At 68.6% G+C, this 21545-nt stretch overlaps 7 protein-coding genes across 7 annotated transcripts; 5 read left to right on the top strand and 2 right to left on the bottom strand.

Annotated features, from left to right (window-relative positions):
- The first annotated feature begins 164 nt into the window (after positions 1-164).
- FA09DRAFT_330806 (NAD(P)-binding protein) lies at positions 165-2435 on the top strand. Its single transcript, XM_025742752.1, has 9 exons — positions 165-419; positions 485-591; positions 661-667; positions 751-766; positions 1313-1516; positions 1582-1872; positions 1947-2049; positions 2115-2206; positions 2270-2435. Exons 1-9 carry the CDS (start codon positions 217-219, stop codon positions 2282-2284), a joined length of 1038 nt encoding a protein of 345 aa, XP_025597454.1. The 5' UTR covers positions 165-216; the 3' UTR covers positions 2285-2435.
- A 635-nt stretch (positions 2436-3070) lies between these two features.
- Positions 3071-4771, top strand: FA09DRAFT_330808 (mitochondrial carrier). The gene is made up of 6 exons (XM_025742753.1): positions 3071-3554; positions 3635-3774; positions 3971-4085; positions 4173-4329; positions 4428-4450; positions 4564-4771. Exons 1-6 carry the CDS (start codon positions 3093-3095, stop codon positions 4606-4608), a joined length of 942 nt encoding a protein of 313 aa, XP_025597455.1. The 5' UTR covers positions 3071-3092; the 3' UTR covers positions 4609-4771.
- Positions 4772-5668: 897 nt separating this feature from the next.
- FA09DRAFT_361458 (hypothetical protein) lies at positions 5669-10011 on the top strand. The gene is made up of 13 exons (XM_025745359.1): positions 5669-6253; positions 6316-6336; positions 6439-6526; positions 6607-6810; positions 6862-6936; positions 7005-7146; positions 7201-7501; positions 7554-7633; positions 7690-8353; positions 8420-8609; positions 8669-8798; positions 8858-9252; positions 9329-10011. The coding sequence occupies exons 1-13, from the start codon at positions 5908-5910 to the stop codon at positions 9741-9743; spliced, it is 3051 nt and encodes a 1016-aa protein (XP_025597456.1). The 5' UTR covers positions 5669-5907; the 3' UTR covers positions 9744-10011.
- On the bottom strand, positions 9872-11754 carry FA09DRAFT_343695 (hypothetical protein; the record flags this gene model as incomplete). Its single annotated transcript, XM_025744612.1, has 9 exons — positions 9872-10106; positions 10179-10244; positions 10311-10599; positions 10671-10842; positions 10907-11138; positions 11195-11217; positions 11297-11378; positions 11506-11671; positions 11736-11754. The coding sequence occupies 9 exons, from the start codon at positions 11752-11754 to the stop codon at positions 10010-10012; spliced, it is 1146 nt and encodes a 381-aa protein (XP_025597457.1). The 3' UTR covers positions 9872-10009.
- Positions 11755-12938: 1184 nt separating this feature from the next.
- FA09DRAFT_325929 (hypothetical protein) lies at positions 12939-13949 on the top strand (the record flags this gene model as incomplete). The annotated part of the gene is made up of 1 exon (XM_025741187.1): positions 12939-13949. The coding sequence occupies one exon, from the start codon at positions 12939-12941 to the stop codon at positions 13947-13949; it is 1011 nt and encodes a 336-aa protein (XP_025597458.1).
- Positions 13950-14829: 880 nt separating this feature from the next.
- FA09DRAFT_63902 (hypothetical protein) lies at positions 14830-15985 on the bottom strand. The gene has a single exon (XM_025745757.1). It carries the CDS (start codon positions 15744-15746, stop codon positions 15072-15074), a length of 675 nt encoding a protein of 224 aa, XP_025597459.1. The 5' UTR covers positions 15747-15985; the 3' UTR covers positions 14830-15071.
- Positions 15986-17120: 1135 nt separating this feature from the next.
- Positions 17121-18618, top strand: FA09DRAFT_63878 (hypothetical protein). Its single transcript, XM_025745756.1, has one exon. The coding sequence runs from the start codon at positions 17395-17397 to the stop codon at positions 18472-18474; it is 1080 nt and encodes a 359-aa protein (XP_025597460.1). The 5' UTR covers positions 17121-17394; the 3' UTR covers positions 18475-18618.
- The last annotated feature ends 2927 nt before the right edge of the window (positions 18619-21545 follow it).

The raw sequence follows: 21545 nt of genomic DNA on the forward strand, positions 1-21545 counted from the left end.
CGCGCGCCCCTGTCCGTGCGCAGAGGACGCCGCGCGCAAGATTCGCGCCAGCGCCGGCCAGCGAGGCAACTCACGCCGCGCGCTGAACTCGCCACCGCGCGCACCGCTCTCTTGAGCCCTCTGCTCTTCGCTCGCTCTTCCTTCTTCCCCACAACCACCGCACCCTTTCTCCCTTCTTCCCTTCTCCGGACCCAACCCACCTCACTCATTGCAAGCATGTCCTTCCTCCGCACCGCCGCCTCGCGCTCCCTGCGCACGGCGCTCCCCCGCGCCGCTGTGCCCCGCGTGGCTGCGCCGCGCGTCGCCACGGCCAGCAACTCGTTCGTCACCTGGGCGCCCACGAGCGAGCCCAAGGTGTCGGCCGTGCAGCAGAACCCCGGCCCGCCGCCGCCGCCGGAGAACATCGGTGTCGACGCCGTGTGAGTGGGCGCCGCGTGGGGATACGTGCGCGCAAGTGCAGCAGCTCACACCCCTCTCCCGCCAGCCTGCGCCAGAACCCCAACGACCCCGAGGCACACACCACCACCATCTTCTCCGAGTTCTCCCTCGCCGGCAAGACGGCCGTCGTGACGGGCGGCAACGGTGGTCTTGGTGAGTTTTTGCGCGCGCGCGCACAAGCTCTCGGCTACGAGCAGCTAGCTGACTCGCTCCTTCGCGCAGGCCTTGAGTGCGTCTCACTGTCCTCGGCGGTTGCGCGCACAGAGCACTGACGAATTCCTCTTATCTTCTCCCTCTTCTCGTGCCCAACAGGATGGCTCTTGCTTTCGTGAGTACCTTCGCCCTTCTCTCTCGCGGCTCCTGTCGCGGACGCACGCGCGGCGAGCTGTACCGGCTTGTCCATGCGCGGGCAGGCGGCGCATGCACGACTGGGTTCTGTGCACGCTGCTGTGCCCGCTGCCGCGCTGGCAGCACGCAGGCGAGCTGCCGCGGTGTCTTGGTCCTAGCCGAGTTCGCTGTGTGGAGCTCCGCCATGCACGATGCATGGCTGTGCCAGCGCAGCGCGCGCGCGGTGCTCGGCATCATGGCCGCGCGCGCGTGTGCCGGCGGCGGCGCGGCATCTGTGCATCTCGCGCGTTGGCGCGCCTTCTTCCTCGCGCGCGCCTCGCATCAGCGGACGCGCGCGTGACGTAGCGCAAGGGGACGCTGGCCAATCTTCGGATTGCGCACGGGCCTGCGTGGTCGGATCTGCCCGCAGCAGTGAGGCACAGATGTGCAGTGCGCACGCACTGCTCATCAGCCGTGCGACGCTGCTCTGCTCGTGCTAGCTCCCACGCCTCACAAACGCATCCCGCTGACCATTCCACCCCACTAGGTCGAGGCCGGTGCCCACGTGTACGCCATCGACGTGCCCGAGATGCCCGGAGAGGAGTTCAAGATTGTCGCCGAGCACTGCCGCATCATGAGCCGCGACCTCAAGTACATCTCAGCCTCCGTCACCGACGACAAGGAGATCAACGACGTGATGGAGTTCATCGTGGGCGACTCGGGCACTGGCACGCTTGACATCTGCGTGGCTGTGAGTAGGCGCGCGATGGCACATGCAGCGCTTCCAGCAGCATGCTCACTCCTTGCTCTCCTCAGGCCGCCGGTATTCTCGGCACGCACGACGCCCTCGTCTACCCCGTCGAGGACTTCAAGAAGATCTTCGACGTCAACACCACCGGCGTGTTCCTGACGGCCCGTGCCGCGGCGCGCCAGATGTACAAGCAGAAGGAGGTCAAGGGCAGCATCATCCTCATCGCCTCCATGTCCGGCTCCATCGTCAACCGCGACCACCACTGGGTGGCGTACAACGCGTCGAAGAGCGCCGTGCTGCAGATGGGCCGCAACCTGGCGGCCGAGTGGGGCCCGCACGACATTCGCGTCAACTGCGTGAGTACAGGCGCGAAGCGCGGGCGAGCAGTGGAGGGAGAAGACCACAGCAGCTGACACGGTGCTCTGCGCAGATCTCGCCCGGCCACATCCGCACGCGCATGACCTCGGTGTACCTCGACGAGAACCCGCACCTGCTCGCCAAGTGGAGCGGCAGCAACCCGCTCGGCCGCATCGGTGCGTTGTCTCGCCTCTCTGCGCACCTAGACCCGCGCCGTACTGACCTGCTCTTCGCCCCCCAGGCCGCTCGGCTGAGATGCGTGGCGTGGCCGTCTGGCTCGCCAGCCCGGCGTCGAGCTTCTGCAACGGCTCCGACGTCATCGTCTCGGGCGGCGTGAGTTGCTTCTCCCCACTCCTTCCTCTCTCGCACCTCGCTCACATCTTGCTCCGCCCACAGCACCAGATTTGGTAAATCATCCACCGAGCCACCCCTCGGTGCTGCTGTGCCTCTTCCTGGATCCCGCGCTGCGTCACCCTCTTGCTTCCTCTTTCCGAATCTACCCTGTCCCTCTCTTCACCCACGATGACCTCTTTCCCATGGCCGCAATACATCTCTCACGAACGACGCGTGTACTCTGTCCCTGGCTCCTGCTGCGAGATGGCAGCCGCACGAGGCTGCCTTGCGCCGACACAGCACCCAGCGAGGCAGTCGAGTCGGAAGGAAGGAGAGGTGTGCGCAGCGCCATGTGCTGCGAGAAGCGCAGCGTGGGAACGCCACCCCTCGCAATGCCGCCCGGGCCGCGCGCCCGCTTGTGCCGGGCCGAGGCGCCGGCATCTACTGCACACCCGCCGCGCCTCGCGCGATCACGCGCGCAAGTTGGCGAAGGGCTGCGTGCAGCGGTGACCGCGGCCGCGTCCTCTCTGCGGCTGCCAGCAGCGACAGAACAAAGTCGACTCTGCGAGCAGCATTGTGTTGCCGGATGTCTGCTGCAGCGCAAACGGCCAGTTTGTGCTCGACTTGGTCGGCGCGGCAAGGGCAGGCTGGCCAGAGCGAGGTGCGGGAAGAAAGCGCGGCGGCTGGCGCATGACGTCGAGCTGGGTCTTGGCTCGTCTCCTGCCCTGCCGCGGCGCGCGTGGCTGGAGCGCGGCCGGTGCCCGGCGCATCGCCGGCTCGCCTCCGCCCGCTGCGGTCGCCGAGCTTCGTCTGCGCGCCTCGCCTGGCGCTGGCTCCCCGCACTTGTTCCCCGCACACCACATCCCCCCCTCTACTTGCTCCAACCATGGCCGGCGGCTCCGCAGCTCCCGCCTCCTCCGCGCCCGCGCCGCAAGAGTTCGAGGAGAAGAAGGACAGCACGTCGGCCGTCAAGTCCTTCCTCTCCGGCGGCTTTGGCGGCGTCTCGGCCGTGCTCGTCGGCCACCCCTTCGACCTGACCAAGACGCGTCTGCAGACGGCCGCCGCAGGCACCTACACCGGCGGTCTCGATGTCGTGCGCAAGACGATCAAGGCCGACGGCCTCAAGGGCATGTACCGCGGCATGGGGCCGCCGCTCGTGGGCGTGACGCCCATCTTTGCCATCAGCTTCTGGAGCTACGACCTCGGCAAGAAGCTCATCTACTCGGCCACGCCCAACCGCACCGACCCGCACCTCAGCCTCGCCGAGCTGGCCTTTGCCGGCTTCTTCTCCGCCGTGCCCACGACGCTCGTGGCCGGCCCGGCGGAGCGCGTCAAGGTGCTGCTGCAGGTAAGTGGGCGGACGCGCACGTGGAGCTAGCTCTGTAGACTCTGCTTGCCAGTGCTGATCCTCTCTCATCGCACCCGCAGCTGCAAGGCCAAGGCGGCTCGGGCCCGACGTACAACGGCCCCGTCGACGTCGTGAAGCAGCTGTACAAGGAGGGCGGCCTCAAGTCCGTCTTCCGCGGCACGGCGGCGACGCTGGCGCGCGACGGTCCTGGTTCTGCTGCGTGAGTGCATCCGACCGGGGCTCAGCGGGATGCAGGCCTGCCCAGGTGGGAAGGGAGATACGGCAGCGGCAGCAGCAGCCCAGGGGGATGGCAGCGAATCGGCACAGCTGGCGCCCACGCCCGCAGCGGCACACAGAAGCGCCAGTGACCCTAGAAGGCAGAGCGCTCACGCTTTCTCTTGACTCCCGCGCAACAGCTACTTCTGCGCATACGAGACGATCAAGCGCGGCCTGACGCCCGCCGGTGCCGACCCCAAGGACCTGAACCTGCTCAACGTGCTCACTGCCGGCGGTCTGGCCGGCATGTCCATGGTGCGTTGTTCTTTCGCCCTTCCGCCCTTCTGCCTCTCCCTAGTCCGCCCCCGTGCTGACGTGTGCGCGGGTCCGTGCATACCACAGTGGCTCGTGGCCATTCCGCCAGACGTCGTCAAGTCGCGCTACCAGGGTGCGCCGCACGGAACGTACTCGAGCTTCATCGACTGCGCGCGCAAGACGATTGCCGCCGACGGCGCAAAGGCGCTGTTCAAGGGTGCCGGACCGGCCATGCTGCGTGCTTGTGAGTACGCCGAGAGAGGGGCCGATGTGCCACAAGCGATGCGTGGAGTCGAGAGGCAAAGAATGCTGACTCGCTTCTTCTGTTGCGCGCCGCTGTAGTCCCCGCCAACGCTGCCACTTTCGTGAGTGTTTCTGCCTGTGCTGCTGCCTCGCCTGAAGCCGGGCGGGCTTCCGGCCGGCGCGCTTCACGGAGTTTCGCTCAGCAGTGTGCTGACCACCTTCTCTCGTTCTCCAGCTCGGCGTGGAGGTGTCGCTCAAGGCGATGAACAACCTCTTCTGAGGCACTCCGCCAGTCTTGAAGGGAGACCTCGGCGAGGCGGAAGAGGCGCGCATAGGGGCGGAGAAGGTGGGAGGCTGGCGGGGCCTGCAACGTGCGAAGGGCAGAGTCCACGAGGCGGAGACTACGAGGCGGGAGAGGGCATGCAGGCAATCGAGATGACACTAGAGCAAGAGGCGCGGCTGCTGAACGAGAAGGCAAAGATGCAGATGCCAGAGGACGAGAGGCGAGGCTTGGTGAGCTGGCAAGGGAGCGCAGGCTGCAGCCGCCGAGGGTGCGACAAGGAGGGGCGAGAGGAGCAGAGCATCGCAGCCGGTGGCGCGGCATCCTCTCGCTCGCTCTTCCTCATCGCCCACCAGCAGAAGACATGCTCTCGCTGCTCTCTCCACACAGGACAGCTCGCCTCTGAGCTCTGATTCTGAATTGACGTGGCGCTCCTGCTTCCTCTCCAGGTCGAGCGAGAGGCTCCCTGCTCGCCGGACTACTTCTACCGCTGCTGGGAGCAGAGCATACCTCCATGCTGTGCGCCCGCACCGGTCCGGCCGCGGCCGGACCGGAGCGCCGTGGCTGTGCCGGTGACGTGCCCCCCTATCGCCCGCCCTGACGCTCGATGAGGTGCTATCTGAGCTTCCTGCCGGCGCGAAGCGCGGCGCTCTGTGCTGGAGCGTCGCTTGAGCGCGGCCATGACGAGCCGCAGCCACAGCCAAGCGCTCGCCTCCGACCGTCGCCGTCTGTGTGCCGTGCCGTCTTCCTTCTAGCGCGGCATCCGCAGCGAGGCAGCCAAGCAGCAAAGGCCGGCGCGCCGCGGCACCGCGGCCGAGCGCCGCGTGACAGCCGCTCAGGTGGAAGCGAGGAGACTAGACTGCTGCCGTGCCTCGCGGCACGCGGCCCCGCCGGCAGCGCCTCGCGCCATCTCGGCTGCCTCGCCGGCCGCCTGCCGCGCGCCGCGCCCGGCGCCGCCTTCGCACCTTCCAGCAGCTGCCGCTCCCCGCACTTGCCGCCGCCGGAGCGCCTTGCTTCCCTCCCACGCCCTTACCACTCCATCATATCCACCCTCGGCCGTCAGCTCGCACATCTGCTCCGCTGCACGAGCTCTATCCCCAACGACGGCGCAGCACCCAGGCGCTTCTGCTGGGGCGTGCGCGGCCGCACCTCCGCCGCGCTCGCATCCGCCCGGCGATAAGCCTGCGCGGCACGGACACAAGGCGAGCAAGGCCGAGCAGCGCCTGGTCTGCGCAGTCGCTTGCCTCTTCTCTGCGCCCTTCGACGAGCAGCAGAGCCTGTACCCGCACCCCGGCAGCCATGGCGCCGCCGCCGCCGCCCTCGCCCGCGGGCCCGGGCCGCACGCACAGCTACAGCATCTCCAGCAACGCCTCGCGCCCCTCGCTCGGCGGCGGCGGCGGCGAGCTGGCCTCGGCCTTCGGACCCGCCGGCGGCTCGGCGCGTCCGGCTTCTCCGCACGTCGGGCGCACGACACGCGCCGAAGGCTCGCAGTCGCCCAATGCGTCGCCCAGCGGCGTGACGCCGCCAGGAGGGCCGGGCGAGAATGGGCGAAGGCCGGGCAATGAGAGGAGAGACACGGGCGGGGGCACGCCGGCGCCGGGCGGCAAGGACGAGCCCAAGGGACGCATGCTGAGCTGTACCGAATGTGAGCTGCCTAGCACGCGCGAGAGGGAACATGCATGAGCTGACTGCGTCTGCGCTTGCCAGGCAAGCGGAGGAAGATCAAGTGTGAGTGGTGTGATCGTTCGGCTTCTCCTCTCCAGCGGCAGCAGGCTGCTCTGCTTGAGCGTTGCGCTGCTCCTTATTCACACTGCTCGCGCGTCTCCTCAGGCGATCGAGAGTGTCCTTGTGGGCCCTGCATCTTGCGCAACGACGAGGCGAGGTGCAAGCAGGTGATTCGCTGGGAGGCTGGCTGTTCGTGCGTATCTCGCGATGGCAGGACATGTCAGAGGTGGGGGCAGGCCTCGCGGCTGACGCAGCAGCAACACATACTCCCAGGCTCTCCGAGTTCCAGACGCTGCAGACGCGCGTCAAGGAGCTGGAGCAGCGCATGGACACGTATGAGCGCTCCGGGCCGCCATTGGCCTTGCCGCCGCCCGGCGGTGCCGTCTCGGCCAATGCGGCGCTGCAGGCTGCACAACAGGCGGGACAGGCGCCGAGAAGGGAGGGCGCAGATGACGATGCCGTCATGATGCTCGAAGAGTGAGTCTGACTGCGTGGAAGAAGCAGAGCAAGGCTGATGAGGAAGCATAGCTACGCAATGGGCAATCGCATCAACACCACGCACGCGGCTGCTCGACTGGGCGCCAATGGCGCAAAGAACCCCGGGTGAGTTCCGCGCGCTACTCTCTGCACGCGCTGCGATGGGCTAGCTGATGCGCGCGTGTACGCTCCAGCCTCGACGCCGTGCTGGGCGATGCCGGACCCGCAGAGGGTGCCGTCTCGCAGCGCTCTGCAGATCCGGCCATCGACGTGGCGTACCGCTTCTTGCAGCTGTGTCCGGAGGCGGGCGTAGTGCGCCTGATGTGGACGTACTACGTGAGTCGCCCAGCCTCTGGCGCTGGTCTACGATCGCTCACAACGGCGCCGCAGTTCGACCATCTCGACTGGTACACTCGCTGTCTGCACCGCCACGCATTCGAAGAAGAAGCCGAGCGCGTCCTCAAGCTCTCGCCCGAACAAGCTGCGCGCGACGTGCGTCCCGCGTTTCTCTGTGTCTTCTTCATGGTGCAGTGCCTGGCACTGCATCTCTGCGGACCCGAGGATGTGAGGAGCTGGGGCATGGACCGTCCTCAGGCTGCTCAGCTGTGCGATGCGATGTTCGCGGGCAGCCAGCAGCTGCTGTGGGCCAGTGACTTTATCGGCTCACATCAGGTGGAGCATCTGCAGTCCGGTCAGTGCGCTGCTCTTGCTTCTCGCAGCACCTGGCTGAGACGATCCGCCAGTCATCTTGATGTCCGTCTATGCGTACAATCTCGACGACTCGGACGCCGCCTATGCCCTTGTGGGCGCGTCGATCAAGATCGTGAGTTGCCGCGCCGGACTGCCTTGCGCTGCGTCCCCTCATCCCACATCTCACAGGCGCAAAACCTGCGCTTGAACCGCCTCGACGATGCGCGCACAGCTGCGGCGGGCCGAGCGCGAGCGCTGGGCACGAGCGGCACTGGCAAGGCCACGCTCGACCGCGAGATTGGGCGCCGCGTCTGGTGGCATCTCTGCTGGCTCGACTACTCGCACGCGCTGGCCCACGGCGGAGCATACTCCATCCACCCCGCGCACAACCTCACCGCCGAGCCGCCGAACATCAACGACGAGGCGCTGACGCTGCTCGGCGACGGCCCAGTCGTGCCGCAGCCCATCAACGAGTACACGACGATGAGCTTCACCATCTGGCGCCTGCGCTTCTTGGCGCTCTATCGCGAGACGATCGACCTGCACAACCAGCCGCGCGGCCCGACGTACAACCAAGTGCTCGACATGGACAAGAAGCTCTCGTGCCTGCTCAGCAGTCTGCCGCAGTACTACCACCTCAAGATCGACGACCCCGACTCGTGGTCGCACGGCGACAGCAACCGAGACTTGGAGCTGCTCTCGATCCAACTCACGGCGCACAACCGCCTGCTGCGCCTGCATCGCCCGCATCTCATTCGCGGCTTGACGAACAACAAGGATCAGACGAACCTCTCTGCGCGCCGCTGCATCGATGCCTCGCAGGCGATCCTGACGATTCTGCGCCACGCCAAAGGTGCGCTCCCTAGCCGCTTGCTGCTCACCAGCGCACCTCGCTGACCCTTGCCACCCCCGCGCGCAGTATGCTGCCCGATGCTGCTCAAGGTCTGGATCAACGTCTACTACGGCTTCGGCGCCGCCGTCGTCGTCTTCCTCGCGCTGTGCTACGAGTCCGACCAGCACAGTCGCTCCGCCGAGGAGAAGCGCAGTGCGGTGCGAGAGATGGCCGACATCTGCTCCACCGCCTCGCACTTGTCTGCTGGCGCCAAGAAGTGCGTGTCTGAGCTGCAGAGGGCGGCACATCATCGGCTGACGCATTTGCTTTCCAAAGCACTGGCAATTTGCTGCGCGGCCTCCTCGATGCCGAGCTGGAGCTGCGCCGCGCGCCGGGGACAAAGGCAAAGGGCAAGCGCAAGCGCGGTGCAGCGGGCGCAGAGGATGTGGGACCGTTCGAGCGACTCGTGAGTGAAAGCCGTCGACTCTGCGCACTGCTTGCCTTGCTCACGCTTCCTTCGCACAGGTCTCGCGCGTCCTGGTCGACGCCACGACGTCCAGCCACGCCACGTCTCTGTCTGCGCTGCAGCGCGAGCCCAGCGCCGGCGGCCTCTCCTTTGAGCCGCCGCACAAGCGGCATAGCACCAGCTTTGCGCGCAGCACCGGCGGCGGCGACGAGCCGCTGTCGGCGGGCGGGCCGGCGTACCTCGGCGGCGGCAATGGGCAGCCGCACTCGCCGTGGGGAGGCAGCAACGCCAGCAGCACGGGCGGACGTGGACCGAGCGCCGGCGGATGGGCGTCGTACGCGCCGGGCCTGGGAGGTGGGCGCGGCAGCAGCATGCCGGGTCAGACGCCGCCGCTGGCAGGCAACCTGGCGGGCCAGGGCCTCACGTCGCTTCTCGACGAGGATGTCTTCTCTGGGTGCGTGGTCGAGACGGGCCTCCCTTCTTGAATTGCGCTGTCCGGCTGATCGCTGCCTGCTTCTGACCCCGCGCAGCATCTTCATGGAGCCCGGCAGCCAAGCGCCGTCGGAGTGGGGCATCAACGACTGGGAGAAGGCTCTCGAGTCCTTTGTGCCCGCCGGCGTCTCGTCTGCCTCCTCCGTCTCCTCGCAAAGCGCGGGCGGGCCGTCGCAGCCGCAACATGTGCAGCACCAGCACCAACATCAGCATCCGCAGCACCAGCAGCATGCACAGCATCAGCAGCACGGCCAGCATCAAGGACCGCCTGGCTCGAGCCATGGCCCGCCTGGCTCCAGCCACGGTCCGCCCGGCTCGAGCCACGGCGCGCCGCAACAGCAGCAGCAGCAGCAGCCGCAGCCGAGCTATGGCCACGGCGCGCCCTCCGGCCCTTCGCCTGCCTCGGCACACTTTTCGCCGCACTACTCGCCGCCGATGCAGCACCAGCGCTGAGCAAAAGCAGCAACCACCCCCAGGCCTCGGCTGCCGCCCGTCGCTGCCACGACTGGCCTCTGACCCTGCCTCGCATCCCTGTACTTCTACCTGCCTCCTCCCTCGCGCTTGTCTCTCACCCCCCCTCGCTCGCACGCACGCTCAATGTTGTACAACATGCCCTCTCAACGCTCCCGCTGCATGCGTGAGGTTAGATGCTAGCACGCAGCCTTCTTTGCTCTTCTATGCTCCCCCTCCGGCATCGCCACTCTTGGTGCAGCGCGCCTCTAGGCAAACATCTTGCTGTACGCCTTCTTCTGCGCCGCCAGCCGCGCCGCCTTGCGCTGCGCAATGGCCGCCTTCTCCTTCTTGACGCCGCCGTCTCTGCGGGAGAGTGGGGGTGAGAAGTGAGCTTGGCAGCGCAGAGACGATTCGAAGGGTCGCGCGACGACTTACTCTGGGGCGTACTTGAGCGCCTCGTCCAGGTCTGCCACAGCCGCGTCGTCGTCCTTCTTCGCCGAGCTGCAAGACATGGTCAAGCAACATCAGCATCTCCGTTGCGACCCGCCGCAGTCGCATTCAACTCACTGCGCCAGTGCCCTCCGGTAGTACGCCTTGGCCAGGTCCTTCTTCTTCTGCTCGCCCGCCTCCTTCTCCCAGTCCGTGTCCGTCTGCTTCTGCACGCGCGCAATGACGCCCGAGCAGCTCGAGAGGGCCAGCGCCGTGTCGGGCTTCGGCAGCTTGAGCGCGCACAGGGCGCTGTTGAGGGCCAGCGCGGTGCGCAGCGCCTCGTACGCCTCGACGAAGGAGGCGTCGAGATCGTGCGGCGCCGGAAGGACCGGGTGCACGTTCAGGTAGCGAAGCGCCTTTTGCCACTCTGCAAGTTCGTCAAGCCTCTCGATCAGCTCGTCGCCCCGCCAAGAAGCGCCTCTTCTTCTCCCAACTCACTCTCCAGCGCACCACTCCACTGTCCCTTGCCGAAGCGCTCGTTGCCCAGCGCTCGCAGCGCAGTGGCGATGCGCAGTGCCTCCTTTGGCTCCTCCTCGAGCTTCTCGGACGCATCTTCGGGAAAGTCCTCGAACGAGTCCGTCTCGTCTGCCTCGATGCCCCACGGAGCGCCCTACGTGGCATCCCAGATTCAGCCAGCCTCCGCGCCGGCACAGCCTCAAGCAGGTGTGACTCACTCCCTCGCACACGCCACATGCCTCGATGACGACGGGCTCAATCGGCTTGTCCCCTCCACTCGTAGGCGTCGCCTCGGCGCGCCGCACCACACCCTTGCCGGCGACGACGCGGCCGAACACGACGTGCTTGCCGTCCAGATGCGGCGTGGGCACGGTGGTGATGAAGAACTGGCTGCCGTTTGTCCCCGGCCCGGCATTGGCCATGGAGAGAAGGAAGGGCGTGTCGTGCTTGCTGCTGCGTGTGTAAGTGATAGCTGCGAAAGCATGGGAAGAGGCAAGCAAACGCACCCCGTCAGATCCTCATCCTCGAACTGCACGCAGCCCACGGGCGCATCAGCAAGGCACAAGATGTGGAGGGCGGCAGAAGCCGCAGCACCGGCAAACACTCACCTTCTCGCCGTAGATGCTCTCGCCGCCCGTGCCGTCGCCGCGTGTGAAGTCGCCGCCCTGGATCATGAACTTGGGAATGCTGCGCTTCTGTTCAGCCTCGCACTCTCTTGCCTTGCGACATCTGTGGGAGACGAGCTCACATGCTGCGCAAGACGCCCAACATCGTCAGCCATCATGGCCGGGCACAGCTCTGCTCGCGCCAGGCTCACCGGTGGAAGGCGCTGCCCTTGTAGGTGAGCTTGGCGCCCTTCTCGCCCGTGCACAGCGCACGGAAGTTCTCGGCGGTGCGCGGCACGCGGTCGGCATACAGCTCGAACACGATGCGGTTGGCGCCGGCGCGCGCGGCCGGCTGCGCGCCGAAGGTCAGGTCGAAGACTGCGGGCGCGCGCAGATGAGCAAACGCAGGCATGCAAGATGTGCCGAGACTGCAGGCACGCACAGACGTGTGGGTTGCTCATTGTGTGGGCGAGAGGTGGTGGTGGAGGGAGTCGTCGGAGCAGGGGCAGGTGCCTCGAAGGACCTGGAAGCCGAGCCTCGGCACTCGGCCTTGTGCTCCACGGCCCGTCCGTGCGCGGTCACGTGGGATTTCCCACGCCGCCTTTTCCCGCCGAGCACGCAAGAGGCGCCGGCGCGGGCGGCGGATCGTCGCCGTCGCGCCCACATGCGCGGTGGCGCTGAGCGGGGCAATCTCGCCGTGGCCGCCAGCTTGACTCAGACTCGAGACGCCGGGCCGGCGGGAGCGGGTGACGCCGCCAGCGCGGCCGCCAGCTTCCTCGCGCTTCTCCACCACCGCCCCCCCCCACCGCTCCAGCCCGCACTCTCCGCTCTTCGCCCGTCGCACGACGCCGCATCTTGCGCATCGCCCTCTCCACTCGTCGCACTCACACGCCGCCACGTTGGGCCGCCATGTCGTCGCATTCGCCTCAGTCGCGCGTGATGAATCCTAAGTGCGTCGCGCGGCCGGGCGCCGGCCTTGCCTTGCCTCGGCGCCCCTGCTCTGCTCTCTCCTCGCTCACACATCTGCCCCTTCGCTCCTGCAGTCCAGGCCCCGCCGGCGGCCGCGCTGCCTCCGGCGAGGATGGGGTCGTGCGCGTCGCTGGCAGCGCTGCATCCGAGCGAGTCGCCGACGTGCGGCCCCGCCAGCAGAGCGCTCCGCCGCGCGGCGTGGTGAGGTGGTGGTTTTAGCGAGCTGAACTCAGGTGCGTACTTGTGCCGCCCCGCGAGGAGGTCAGAAGCGATGAAGAGCGAGGCAGGCCGGAGCTGGGCCTTAAAGACGGCGCTAGACAGCCAGCACTTCACTGCTGCTTCGGAGCACGCCCCGAGGGCATCGTCCTCACTCGGCCTTGGACGCATGGTGTGCCGCAGCTGCTCTCCTCTCTCGCCTCCTGCCATTCTGCGTGCTCACATCGTCCTCTGCTCGCCAGAAATGCCGGGCTCTCCGCCCGGTCGGCGCGCGCCTGTGAGAGGGGAAGCGCCGTCCTTTTCTCCGTCCCACCAGCTCCACTCCCACTCCGACTCCCTTGATGCGGCCTCCACCGCCTGTACCTCGCACTCCTCCTCCTCCTCCATCATCGGCCTGGCCGCTGATTCGCCGACGTCGCCTCATCGCGCCTCGTCGCACAGCCGCAGCGGCGGTGCGCCGATGAGCAGCGGCCTCCCCGCCCGCGCCGCCGCCGTGCCTTTCTTCGGCCGCAGCGCCGCAGACATGCTGCCGCTCTCGCCGCCGCCCACGCCGCCCGGCAGTCCTCCTCTGCGCGCCACTGCCGGGGCTGGGCCGCCGGTCGCTGCGGGGCTCGAGGCTCTGAGCGACGCCACTCGGCGTCTCTCCATCTCGCCCACCTCGACGCTGAGTGCCTCGAGCAGCTCGGTGCGCAGTCGCGTCTCGCGCCGTAGCAGCAGTAGTCACTCTGTGCGCTCTGCAGGCAGCAGTGGCAGCAGCAGCAGCAGTGCAGCCGTCGCTGCTTCTCTCCTGCGCGCCGCAGCCGCCACGGTGGCAGTGACGCGGGAGCGCGTGCCGCCTTCGCAAGATGCTTCGTCTGCTTCTGCCTCGACACAGCTGCTGCGTGCAAGCACGTCGCCAACATCACCTGGCAGTTCGGCCATCTGCGTCAAGTCTCCCTCGCCAACGTCCAGCTCCGCATTGGCCGCCGCAACCGCCGCGGCCGAGGCGCGCGGCATTCTCATGCCCGCGACGCCCGAGCCTACGCCTACGACGATGTCGCCCGCCGATCTCCTCCGTCATCATCCCACCGCCTCTGCGCTGCAGTTCCTCTCGGCTCTCTACCCCGAGATGCCCAATCCGCCGCCTCACGAGCTCGGCGTGGCGCAAGACGCCAGCATCGAGCTCGTCTGCGGCGTCGGCTGGACCGGCGCACTGCTCGTCGCCGGCACGACGCAGCGCACGCTGCACGTGCTGCTGCCCGCGACGCTGCGCGACGGGCCGCTGCGCGACGACGTGCTGGCGCTGCTCGACTACGCATGCGAGCGCCTGCGCGCCAGGCGCGTCGTGCTTGCGCTGCAGCGCAAGGAGATGCGCGACTTTGGAGCGGTGCTGCATGGCCTCTGCTATGTCGGCGCCGTCGTCGTGGCGAATGGCGGACACGCAATGCTCAGCCCGAAAGAGGGCGTCGTGCTCGCTGCCATCGACCTCTAGACGGCCCCGCATCTTCGCCAGGGCCTTGCTCGCAGCTCGCCTCTCCTCTCTCTCTCTCTCTCTCTCTCATCTTTCTCCCCCCCCCCCCCCCCCGCTCGGTCGTCTCAGGCGACTGCTCCGGCTTTCCTCGCTTGTGCTCACGACACTTCTCCGCTCTGGGTTTCCCGTCATGCTTTCCAAGGCCTCTTATAGTCCTCCACCCTCGTCTCCTCTTCTTCACTGCACCTCTCAGCGCTCTCGCTACGAAATGTCTAGTCTCTTCATCATGCATTGCCGCCTGCGCGCCTCCACGTCCTCACTTCACACCTCGTTCGTCCCTCTTTGACCTCAAACAGCACCGCCTCGGCCCGTCCGCGCGCCTCGCTGTGCACCGCAAAGCTTGCCGGTGCCTTCTCTCTTTCCCTGAGTGCCAGCCCTGCAAGCGCACGGAGGGGCGCATGCGATGCTCCGCTGCCATTTGCGGCAGCGCCAGCAGTGGCGGAGGGGTGGGCCAGACGCCAGGCGCGGCGTTGTGCGCGGAACGGATCGTGGGAGCCCGGCAGTGGCAGGTGGGGGATGGGCAGGTCCATGGCGGAGGAGGGCCGAAGGAGGCGATGTACGCAGATCTGGTGTGTGCGCCGCGGCGCAGCATAGCACATGATTCAGTCCCATGTGCAGAGGGCCTCGCTCAGAGTCGCCGAAGGACACAGGAAGAGAGCAACGCACCTCGCCGTGACAATCGTCTGCCTGTCCGCTGCGCAACGCGCGCTGTTCAATCCACACGTCTGCCGTGCCCAGCGCCGCACGCAGCAACGAGTCGTCGAACGCCTCGACGTGGCTCGCCTCCGGTCTCGCCTTCTGCACCTCGGCGCACGGCTGGATGATCTCGCCCTCCTCGTCTTGCTGCAACACCACCACAGGCGCTGCCTGGGCGGGCAGCTCCGTGTCGAACACATCCAGGTCCTCCTCGCCTGCATCGTCTGCGTCGAAGCCTTCGCCCGCGCCCTGACGCGTTGGAGCTGCGGCGCGCGAAAGCACACTGGTGTGCTCGGCGTGCAGATGCGTGAGGAGCGCTGCGCCGTGCTGATTGGCGTGTCCGTCATCAGCGACACATGCCCAAGCTCGGGCAGCTCAGAGAGGGATTCATAGACTCACGCCTTCGCAGACCACGCGCAGCTCTTCGAGCCAGCGCGCGAGCGCAGCAGCCCAAGGATCAAGCGGCGCCTCTCTTCTTTTGCCCTTGCTGCCGCTCGTCGCCAGACCTTTGCTCTGCAGCACCGCCTCACTGGCGGTCATTGCAGGCTGAGCAGGTGGCTCGAGCGCCCAGGCAAGCACGCTAAAGTCATCCAGCACCACGAGCCGGTGCGCCTCTTCTCCCTCCCGCCGCTGCGATGCCGCCGCCGCCGCTGCCGCCGCGAGCTCGGTGCGCACGAGCTCGAGCAGCGCGCTGAGCGGCCTGAGCGCCTCTGCTGCGTCGGCGGGCGCAGTGCAGCTGGACGGTGCAGCACGCGCCAGCACAGCTGCCGTCGCATCGCGCACTGCCAATGCCGGCGTCGCGGGGCCGCCGCCGCCGGCACGCCTGACGATGCACCGCACATGCTCGTGCGGCCTGCCGGCGCACTCGAGCCAGAGGACGCTGCGCCGGCACGGCGGCTGGAGCGGTGCGCTGCGTGCGGGCGCGAGAAAGGCGGCGGCGAGCTGGGAGGCGTAGAGAGGGGCAGGCGAGGGCGCGGTGCTGGACACGAGCAGGTGCGCGCCGACTGGCGGGAGGCAAGAGGGCGTGGCGAAGGAGAGCAGGAAGGGCGAGGGCGCGCTCATGGCGAAGGCTGCAGCGAGTGGCGCGGCCTGCTCTCTGAGAGAGACAGAAGCAGCGGCGGCGGCGTGATGCGCTGCAAGCGAGGTGAGGGCAGAGAGAGAGCAAGAAGATCGCGGCTCACACTCTGAGTCTGAGTGCGATGCCTCCAGAAGAGCCGTGCGCGGCGCGCGACTCCAGCCCGAGTGCCGCCTCTCCCTCTGATCTCTCCTCGTCGTCGCGCTGCGCTGTGCTGTTGCCGATCCGGCCGAGGCTCAGCTAGGCATCGAATGGCGCACCTCTCGCAGCGTAGCCGCGCCATGCCGCGCGCAGAGCTGCGAGGTGATCGCACAGCGCTGGCAGGCAACGGCCAAACAGCCGTGCGAGCCGCGTACCGCCATCTCGGCAGCGCCCGATGCGCCCGACGGGCTCGAGCAGAAACGCCGGAGCGCCACACGCCTCAAGCATCGGCTGCGGTGCTGCAGAGCGAGAGGAGCGAGAGATATGGTGCCCCCGCCGGCCGCATGCCGGCGTCTTGTGCCGGCGTCGGAGGGGAAAAAGGGGTGCCGGCGAAGCCGATGGAGGAGCAGCTGGGCCCTGCATGGAGGGGCACGGCCGATGTGCACCTCCACCTGGGTGCTGCGGCTGACTGCCGCGGCCGGCTTCACGGCTTCGCCAATCAAGCCGTCGAGATCTGACTTTGAGACAAAGTGCGCTCAAGGCCAGCACCAGCAGGAGGGGACAGGGCCAGGGAGCTGCTCCTGCTCCTGCTCCTGGCCTCCTGTATCCCTGCTCCTCTGGCACGGCGGAGCTCGCCCGGCTCCGCGCACACGATGCATGACCGCACGAGGGGGCCCACGAGGGGGAGATACCGCAGGCTGCACGCTGGCCGCCCCGATGGGCGCGGGGCCGAGATGTGAGGGGGTGCGATCACGCGGGCTCCACAAGCGCTGCCCTGCACCAGCTCGAGCGCGCCGCTGGGGTCGGGGCGCACGAAGAGCATCATGAGCGGTGCCGCATGCCGGAGCATGATGACCGGATGCCGGCGCTGCGGCCTGGCGCAGCGCCTTCTGCGGCGCCCCTCTCGCCCGTGCCGGCGGCCCGCAGCCGCGTTACGCTTTGGCCCGCCCTTCGGCATCGGCAGCGCGCAGAGAGAGAGCTCGAGCCGCACGCCCGCAGCGCGCGCGTAAGGTAGGCCGTCAGCGGAGTCTGCGGCTGGCAGCGGCAGCGGTTTAGCGCGCCCTGCTGCTGCTGCGTGGTGCGGCCGTCGGCGTCTGATGCTGGTGGTGGGAGCCGAGCCTTGTCAGTCAGTGCGTGCTGCTGAGCTGTTGTGCGCATCACGCGAGAGCTCTCGCTCTCTGTGCGGCTGTTTGGGCGCAAGTTGCAGCCCGGATCTCACCATCAGCGGTCCGCCGGCGCGGGCTGGCCGCGTGAGAGGCGAGCGCGCGAGCTGCGAGAGGAGCGTGCCGCGCGCGCCGGCCCTGTCAATCGACCGAGCGGAGCGCGGCGAGGGTCAGCAGCAGCAGCAGCAGCAGCAGCAGCGGCCCGCTCCAAGTTCGCAAGCCGCCGGCGCGCGCTCGCCTCTCACATCTCACCCACTCCCTCCTTCTCACTCCTCTCATCCCCTCTCCGGATCCTGGCTTGCCACACTCCCGCGCTCCAACAGCGGCAGCAATGTCCGTGCCCCTCTCCTCGGCCACGTCGGCGCCCATGGCGCGCAAAGGCTCCGGCGCGCCCGACGCTCCCTCCGGCGCCGGCGGCGCCTCGACCGGCAGCAGCAGTGCGACCAACGTGCGCGTGCCCATCATGCACGACTACGAAGGCGCGCGCGAGCGCAGCCGGGTGCTGCGTACGCTGTCGCATCTGTCAAAGACGCAGGCCAGCTCCTCGTCGCTCGACGGCGCCTACGCGTACCCCGAGACGGAGAGCGACTCGGAGACGCCGCAGCGCTCCTCCAGCGCCTCCTCGCCACCCACGCGTCCGGCCGCACGCAGCCCGGCAGCCTCGCTGCGCGGCAGCTTCTCGGCCTTTGCACGCGGCGCCGCCGCTGCCGTGCGCGCCACGGGCGCGGCGTCGGGAGCGGGAGGCGGCGCCGTCTACTACGTGACGGAACAGCCGGGCGGCCCTGCATCTGCGGGCATCGGAGGCCGAAGCTCGAGACAAGGCAGCGCCTCGGACACGCCTGCCATGCCGATTCCCACTACGCCCGGAGCAGGCCCGACTCGAAGACCGCGGCGCGAGAGTCCGGGCATGAACGCAAGTGCTGCCTTTGCGAGTGAGTCCCCCGTCTCGACGCGTCTCCGCTATGGCTCGCCGGTGCGGAAGGAGTGCTGCTGCGAATCCTGTGGTCAGAGGTGCCGCTGGCGATGGGCGGACGACGGGCCACGGGTGCCGGCAGCCAGCTTGGATATCTGCACGGAGAGCGCCGCACGACGCTCTCTCGACGCAGGTGTGCAAGCGGGTGTGGGGGTCAAAAGTGCTGCGCACTGCGCCCCCCCTACCTTGTGCTTTGCGATGCGGGTCAGGCACTTTGCTCCTCGTTCAGCCGAGCCTGCGTACGCAACATGCCAAAGGCAGGCGAGGTCGACCGACCTCTCCCTGCTCGGCCCGGCGCGCAGCAGGCGGGCACGTGCTGTGCAGGCCGCCTCATGCTGGCCAGCAGAACTGCGACCCCTGTTGGACGCCGTACCCTGTGCGGCTCGACACATGGGCGCAGCATTATGCATGGGCGCGAGCATAGTCGTCATCGGGTGATGGAGCGTCAGGGCCTCACCGCCAAGATGCTCTCTCCCTGGTTGGCTGGCAGCGGCAGCAGTCCTGCGCCCAGGGGGTGGCCTTTGCGGCTACCCTGCAATTGCAGATTGCGGGTGCAGCATCTGCTCTTCCCCAAGGCTTTTGCAAAGGAGCGACAAGGTTGCCGAGCACGCTCGGCCCACTGGGGTCCGTGCTTTCGCTCTCGTTCGCGTCGCGCGCCATCTTCCCTCCACCCCCGCATCGTCTCGCGCCGGCGCCTCTCGCTTTCAAAGCCGTTCGCCGCCGCCGATGCGTTTGATGGGCCGATGTGCGGTGATCCTGCGTGGCTTGCGCTGCTCGCACGCACTTTTCCCATCACCTGCGCTGCGTGCGATGCTGCTGCAGAGAAGCAGCACCAGAGGCGTCGTCGCCGGCGTGCGCCAAGCCAAGCGTCGGCCTCTGCGCCGCTGGGCGTGGAGCGCGGCGAGGCGGCGGCGATGCCGTTCCCATGGCGCCGCTGCACGCTGCGATGTGCCCGGGTGCCGTGGGCCGCCTCGCTGCACCATCACGCGCTCGTGCATCCGCAGGCACTGCACCAGTGTGCGCCGTTGCCGCGCCCAGGCACGCACGCACGCCGCGAGGGCAACTCCGCGTGCGCCGCCCGCCGCTGTCGGCGATCGCTCGCTCTGCCCGCCTGCCGCCTGCCGCGGCGCGCCGCGCTGGCCATGTGCCGCGCCCTCGGCCGGCGCGCGCCGAGCGTAATTTGACGGCGCCGCCGCGGCGCGGACGCGCTCCTGAGATGCGCCGTGCAGTGCCCGCGCCGCCGAGGGCCGTGATGCCGCCTGCCGTGGCCTGCCTGCTGCAACTTGCTCTCTGCAGGCGCGCAGCGCGGCGCGGCGTCAGCACCGCCGCGCGCGGCCGGCGGCCTCCGCACGCCGCGCCCGCCTTCTCCGCGTTGCTGAGCGGGCCGCTGACATCGGCCTCCTCTCTCCTCTCCATCCTCGCAGCCGCATCACGCACCGCTGCATCAGCATCACCCACGCACACGCTCTCGCCGCGCACCTCGCCCTCTTCGTCCTTCTCCACGTCGCGCGCCACCTCCCGCGCCGCCGGCTCCGGCTCGCCCGAGCAGCAGCAGCAGCAGCAGAGCCCGCCGCTCACGACGCCCACGCAGCGCAACCCCGACCCGGCCTCCTCGGCCGCCGCCAGCCGGCGCAGCAGCAGCGCACGCCTCGACGCCTTCTCCGCAGCAGTCGCTGCGTCTGCCTCGGGCGCCGTGCGCAGCAGCTCGGCGCGCCTCGCCGCCGACGACGCCGCAGAGGAGGAGAGCTACTTTGACGCACACGACGCGCCCTCGCCGCGCGCCGCCTCGCCCGCTGTGCCCGTGCCGCCGCCGTCTCGCATGCCGCCGCAGGCTGCCATGGAGCCTGCTTCCTCCTCGTCGGTGCTCGCTGCACGCCGGCCGTCGGGCGTCGTCTTCGACGAGCCACCGCCGCCGGTACGTGCTCGCAAGGTGTCGGCCAGCAGCGGCACCGGTGCGTCGAGCAGCGCCTTTCGGCGATGGGCGTCTGCGTCGAGCGAGGCACTCGGTCTTGGGCCATCCAACGATCACCTCGAGGCCGCAGCCGGCCGCGCCAGCATGGACGTCTCGCGCGCACCCGTCTCGGGCAGCTCGCGCCGCGTGAGCAGAGCGGCCGTGCTGGAGGAGATTGCGCCACGGAATAGCATCGGCGACGGCATGGAGGTGATGTCGTCGCCCGCGCGTCCCACCGCCGACGCAGGCGAAGCCTCAACGCAGAATCGCTCGGCTCGCTCCAGCTTCTCGCTCTTCACGCGGCGCGGCTCCGCAGCGGCTGGTGCACAAGAGTCGTCCGGCTCGATGCTCAGCAGTCGTCGACCATCCAACGGCGATCCGAGCGGGCTGCGTGCGCCTGTTGGCGGCGCCGAGCGTTCGCGTCGGACAAGCACCGCGAGCCGCTTTGGACGCTCGCGCGACAATCTGGCGCTCGAGGCCGACGAAGATGAGGACGAGACCTCGCGCGGCAGCGGCTTCAAGAGCTTCTTCAAGAAGACGATTGGCCGGGCGAGCGGCTCGAACACGCCGGCCTCGGCCTCAGCCTCCACCTTCGCCTCTCCCAACCCTTCGCGTCCGTCGATGGGCGGCTTCACTCCCGCCTCCTCATCCCCCACGCTTGCTGAGACTCAAGAGGCGACGCAGACATTCGCCTCGGCCTTCGGCCAGCCGGTGTCGTCACGCGCCGCTGCTGTCGCGCACGAGGACGTCGGTCCGCTCGGCGAGCGCCTGCCGCAGGCTGCCGTGCCGCAAGGACCCGCACCGGCCTACTCGGCCACCTGGGCAGAGATGCTCGAGACCGATCGACCCTCGCCGCTCTCGTCGCCGTCGGACCGCGGCTCGGCAGCAACGGTCGCTACCGACGGCACGTCTGCCTCATGCCACCTCGGCGCGCCAAACCTCGCGGCCGTGGCTGCAGTCGCGGCGCCCGGTGTGCAGCAGGCAGAGCAGGCAAAGTCGGCCGGCAAGGCGCCTGAGGCATCAAATGCAGTTCAGGCTGCTCCCGCTTCTGCAGCGGCGCCCATCGTACCTGTCGCAGGCGCCTCGAGCAGCTCTGCGCTCGGCATCGACCAGGAGCAGGCGCGCGCCGAGGCGTCGGCCCGCCAGGCCTCGTCGCTGGGTCTCACGATCGGCGTCTCCCCGACGCCCAGCCTGCGCGGCACGTCTCGCAGCTCGAGCGCATCAGGCAACGGCGGTGCAGCTGGCGGCAGCCAGCCGCCACGGCGTCCGCGAGCCGTCGGCAGACTCTCGCAGCTGCCGCGTCTCGACTCGATGCGCATCGAGCGCGAGAACAACGGCGATGCTGGAGAGGGTCACGGCGGCTCGAGCGACCGGGAGAGACGGGGCTCGCAGGATGGCGGGGGCGCTGGAGACGACAGCGAGGAGGACACGGGAGACGAGGAGACGGCTGATACGCAGGAGACAGAGACGGAGACGGAGTCAGACGAGGAGGCGGACGGCACTGGTGGCTCGGAGGAGGAGCGCGAGGCCCGAGCGGCGGCTGCTGGCCCAGCTACGA

The sequence above is a fragment of the Tilletiopsis washingtonensis genome (assembly GCF_003144115.1).
Source record: "Tilletiopsis washingtonensis strain MCA 4186 unplaced genomic scaffold FA09scaffold_14, whole genome shotgun sequence".
Taxonomy (NCBI): Eukaryota; Fungi; Basidiomycota; class Exobasidiomycetes; order Entylomatales; genus Tilletiopsis; species Tilletiopsis washingtonensis.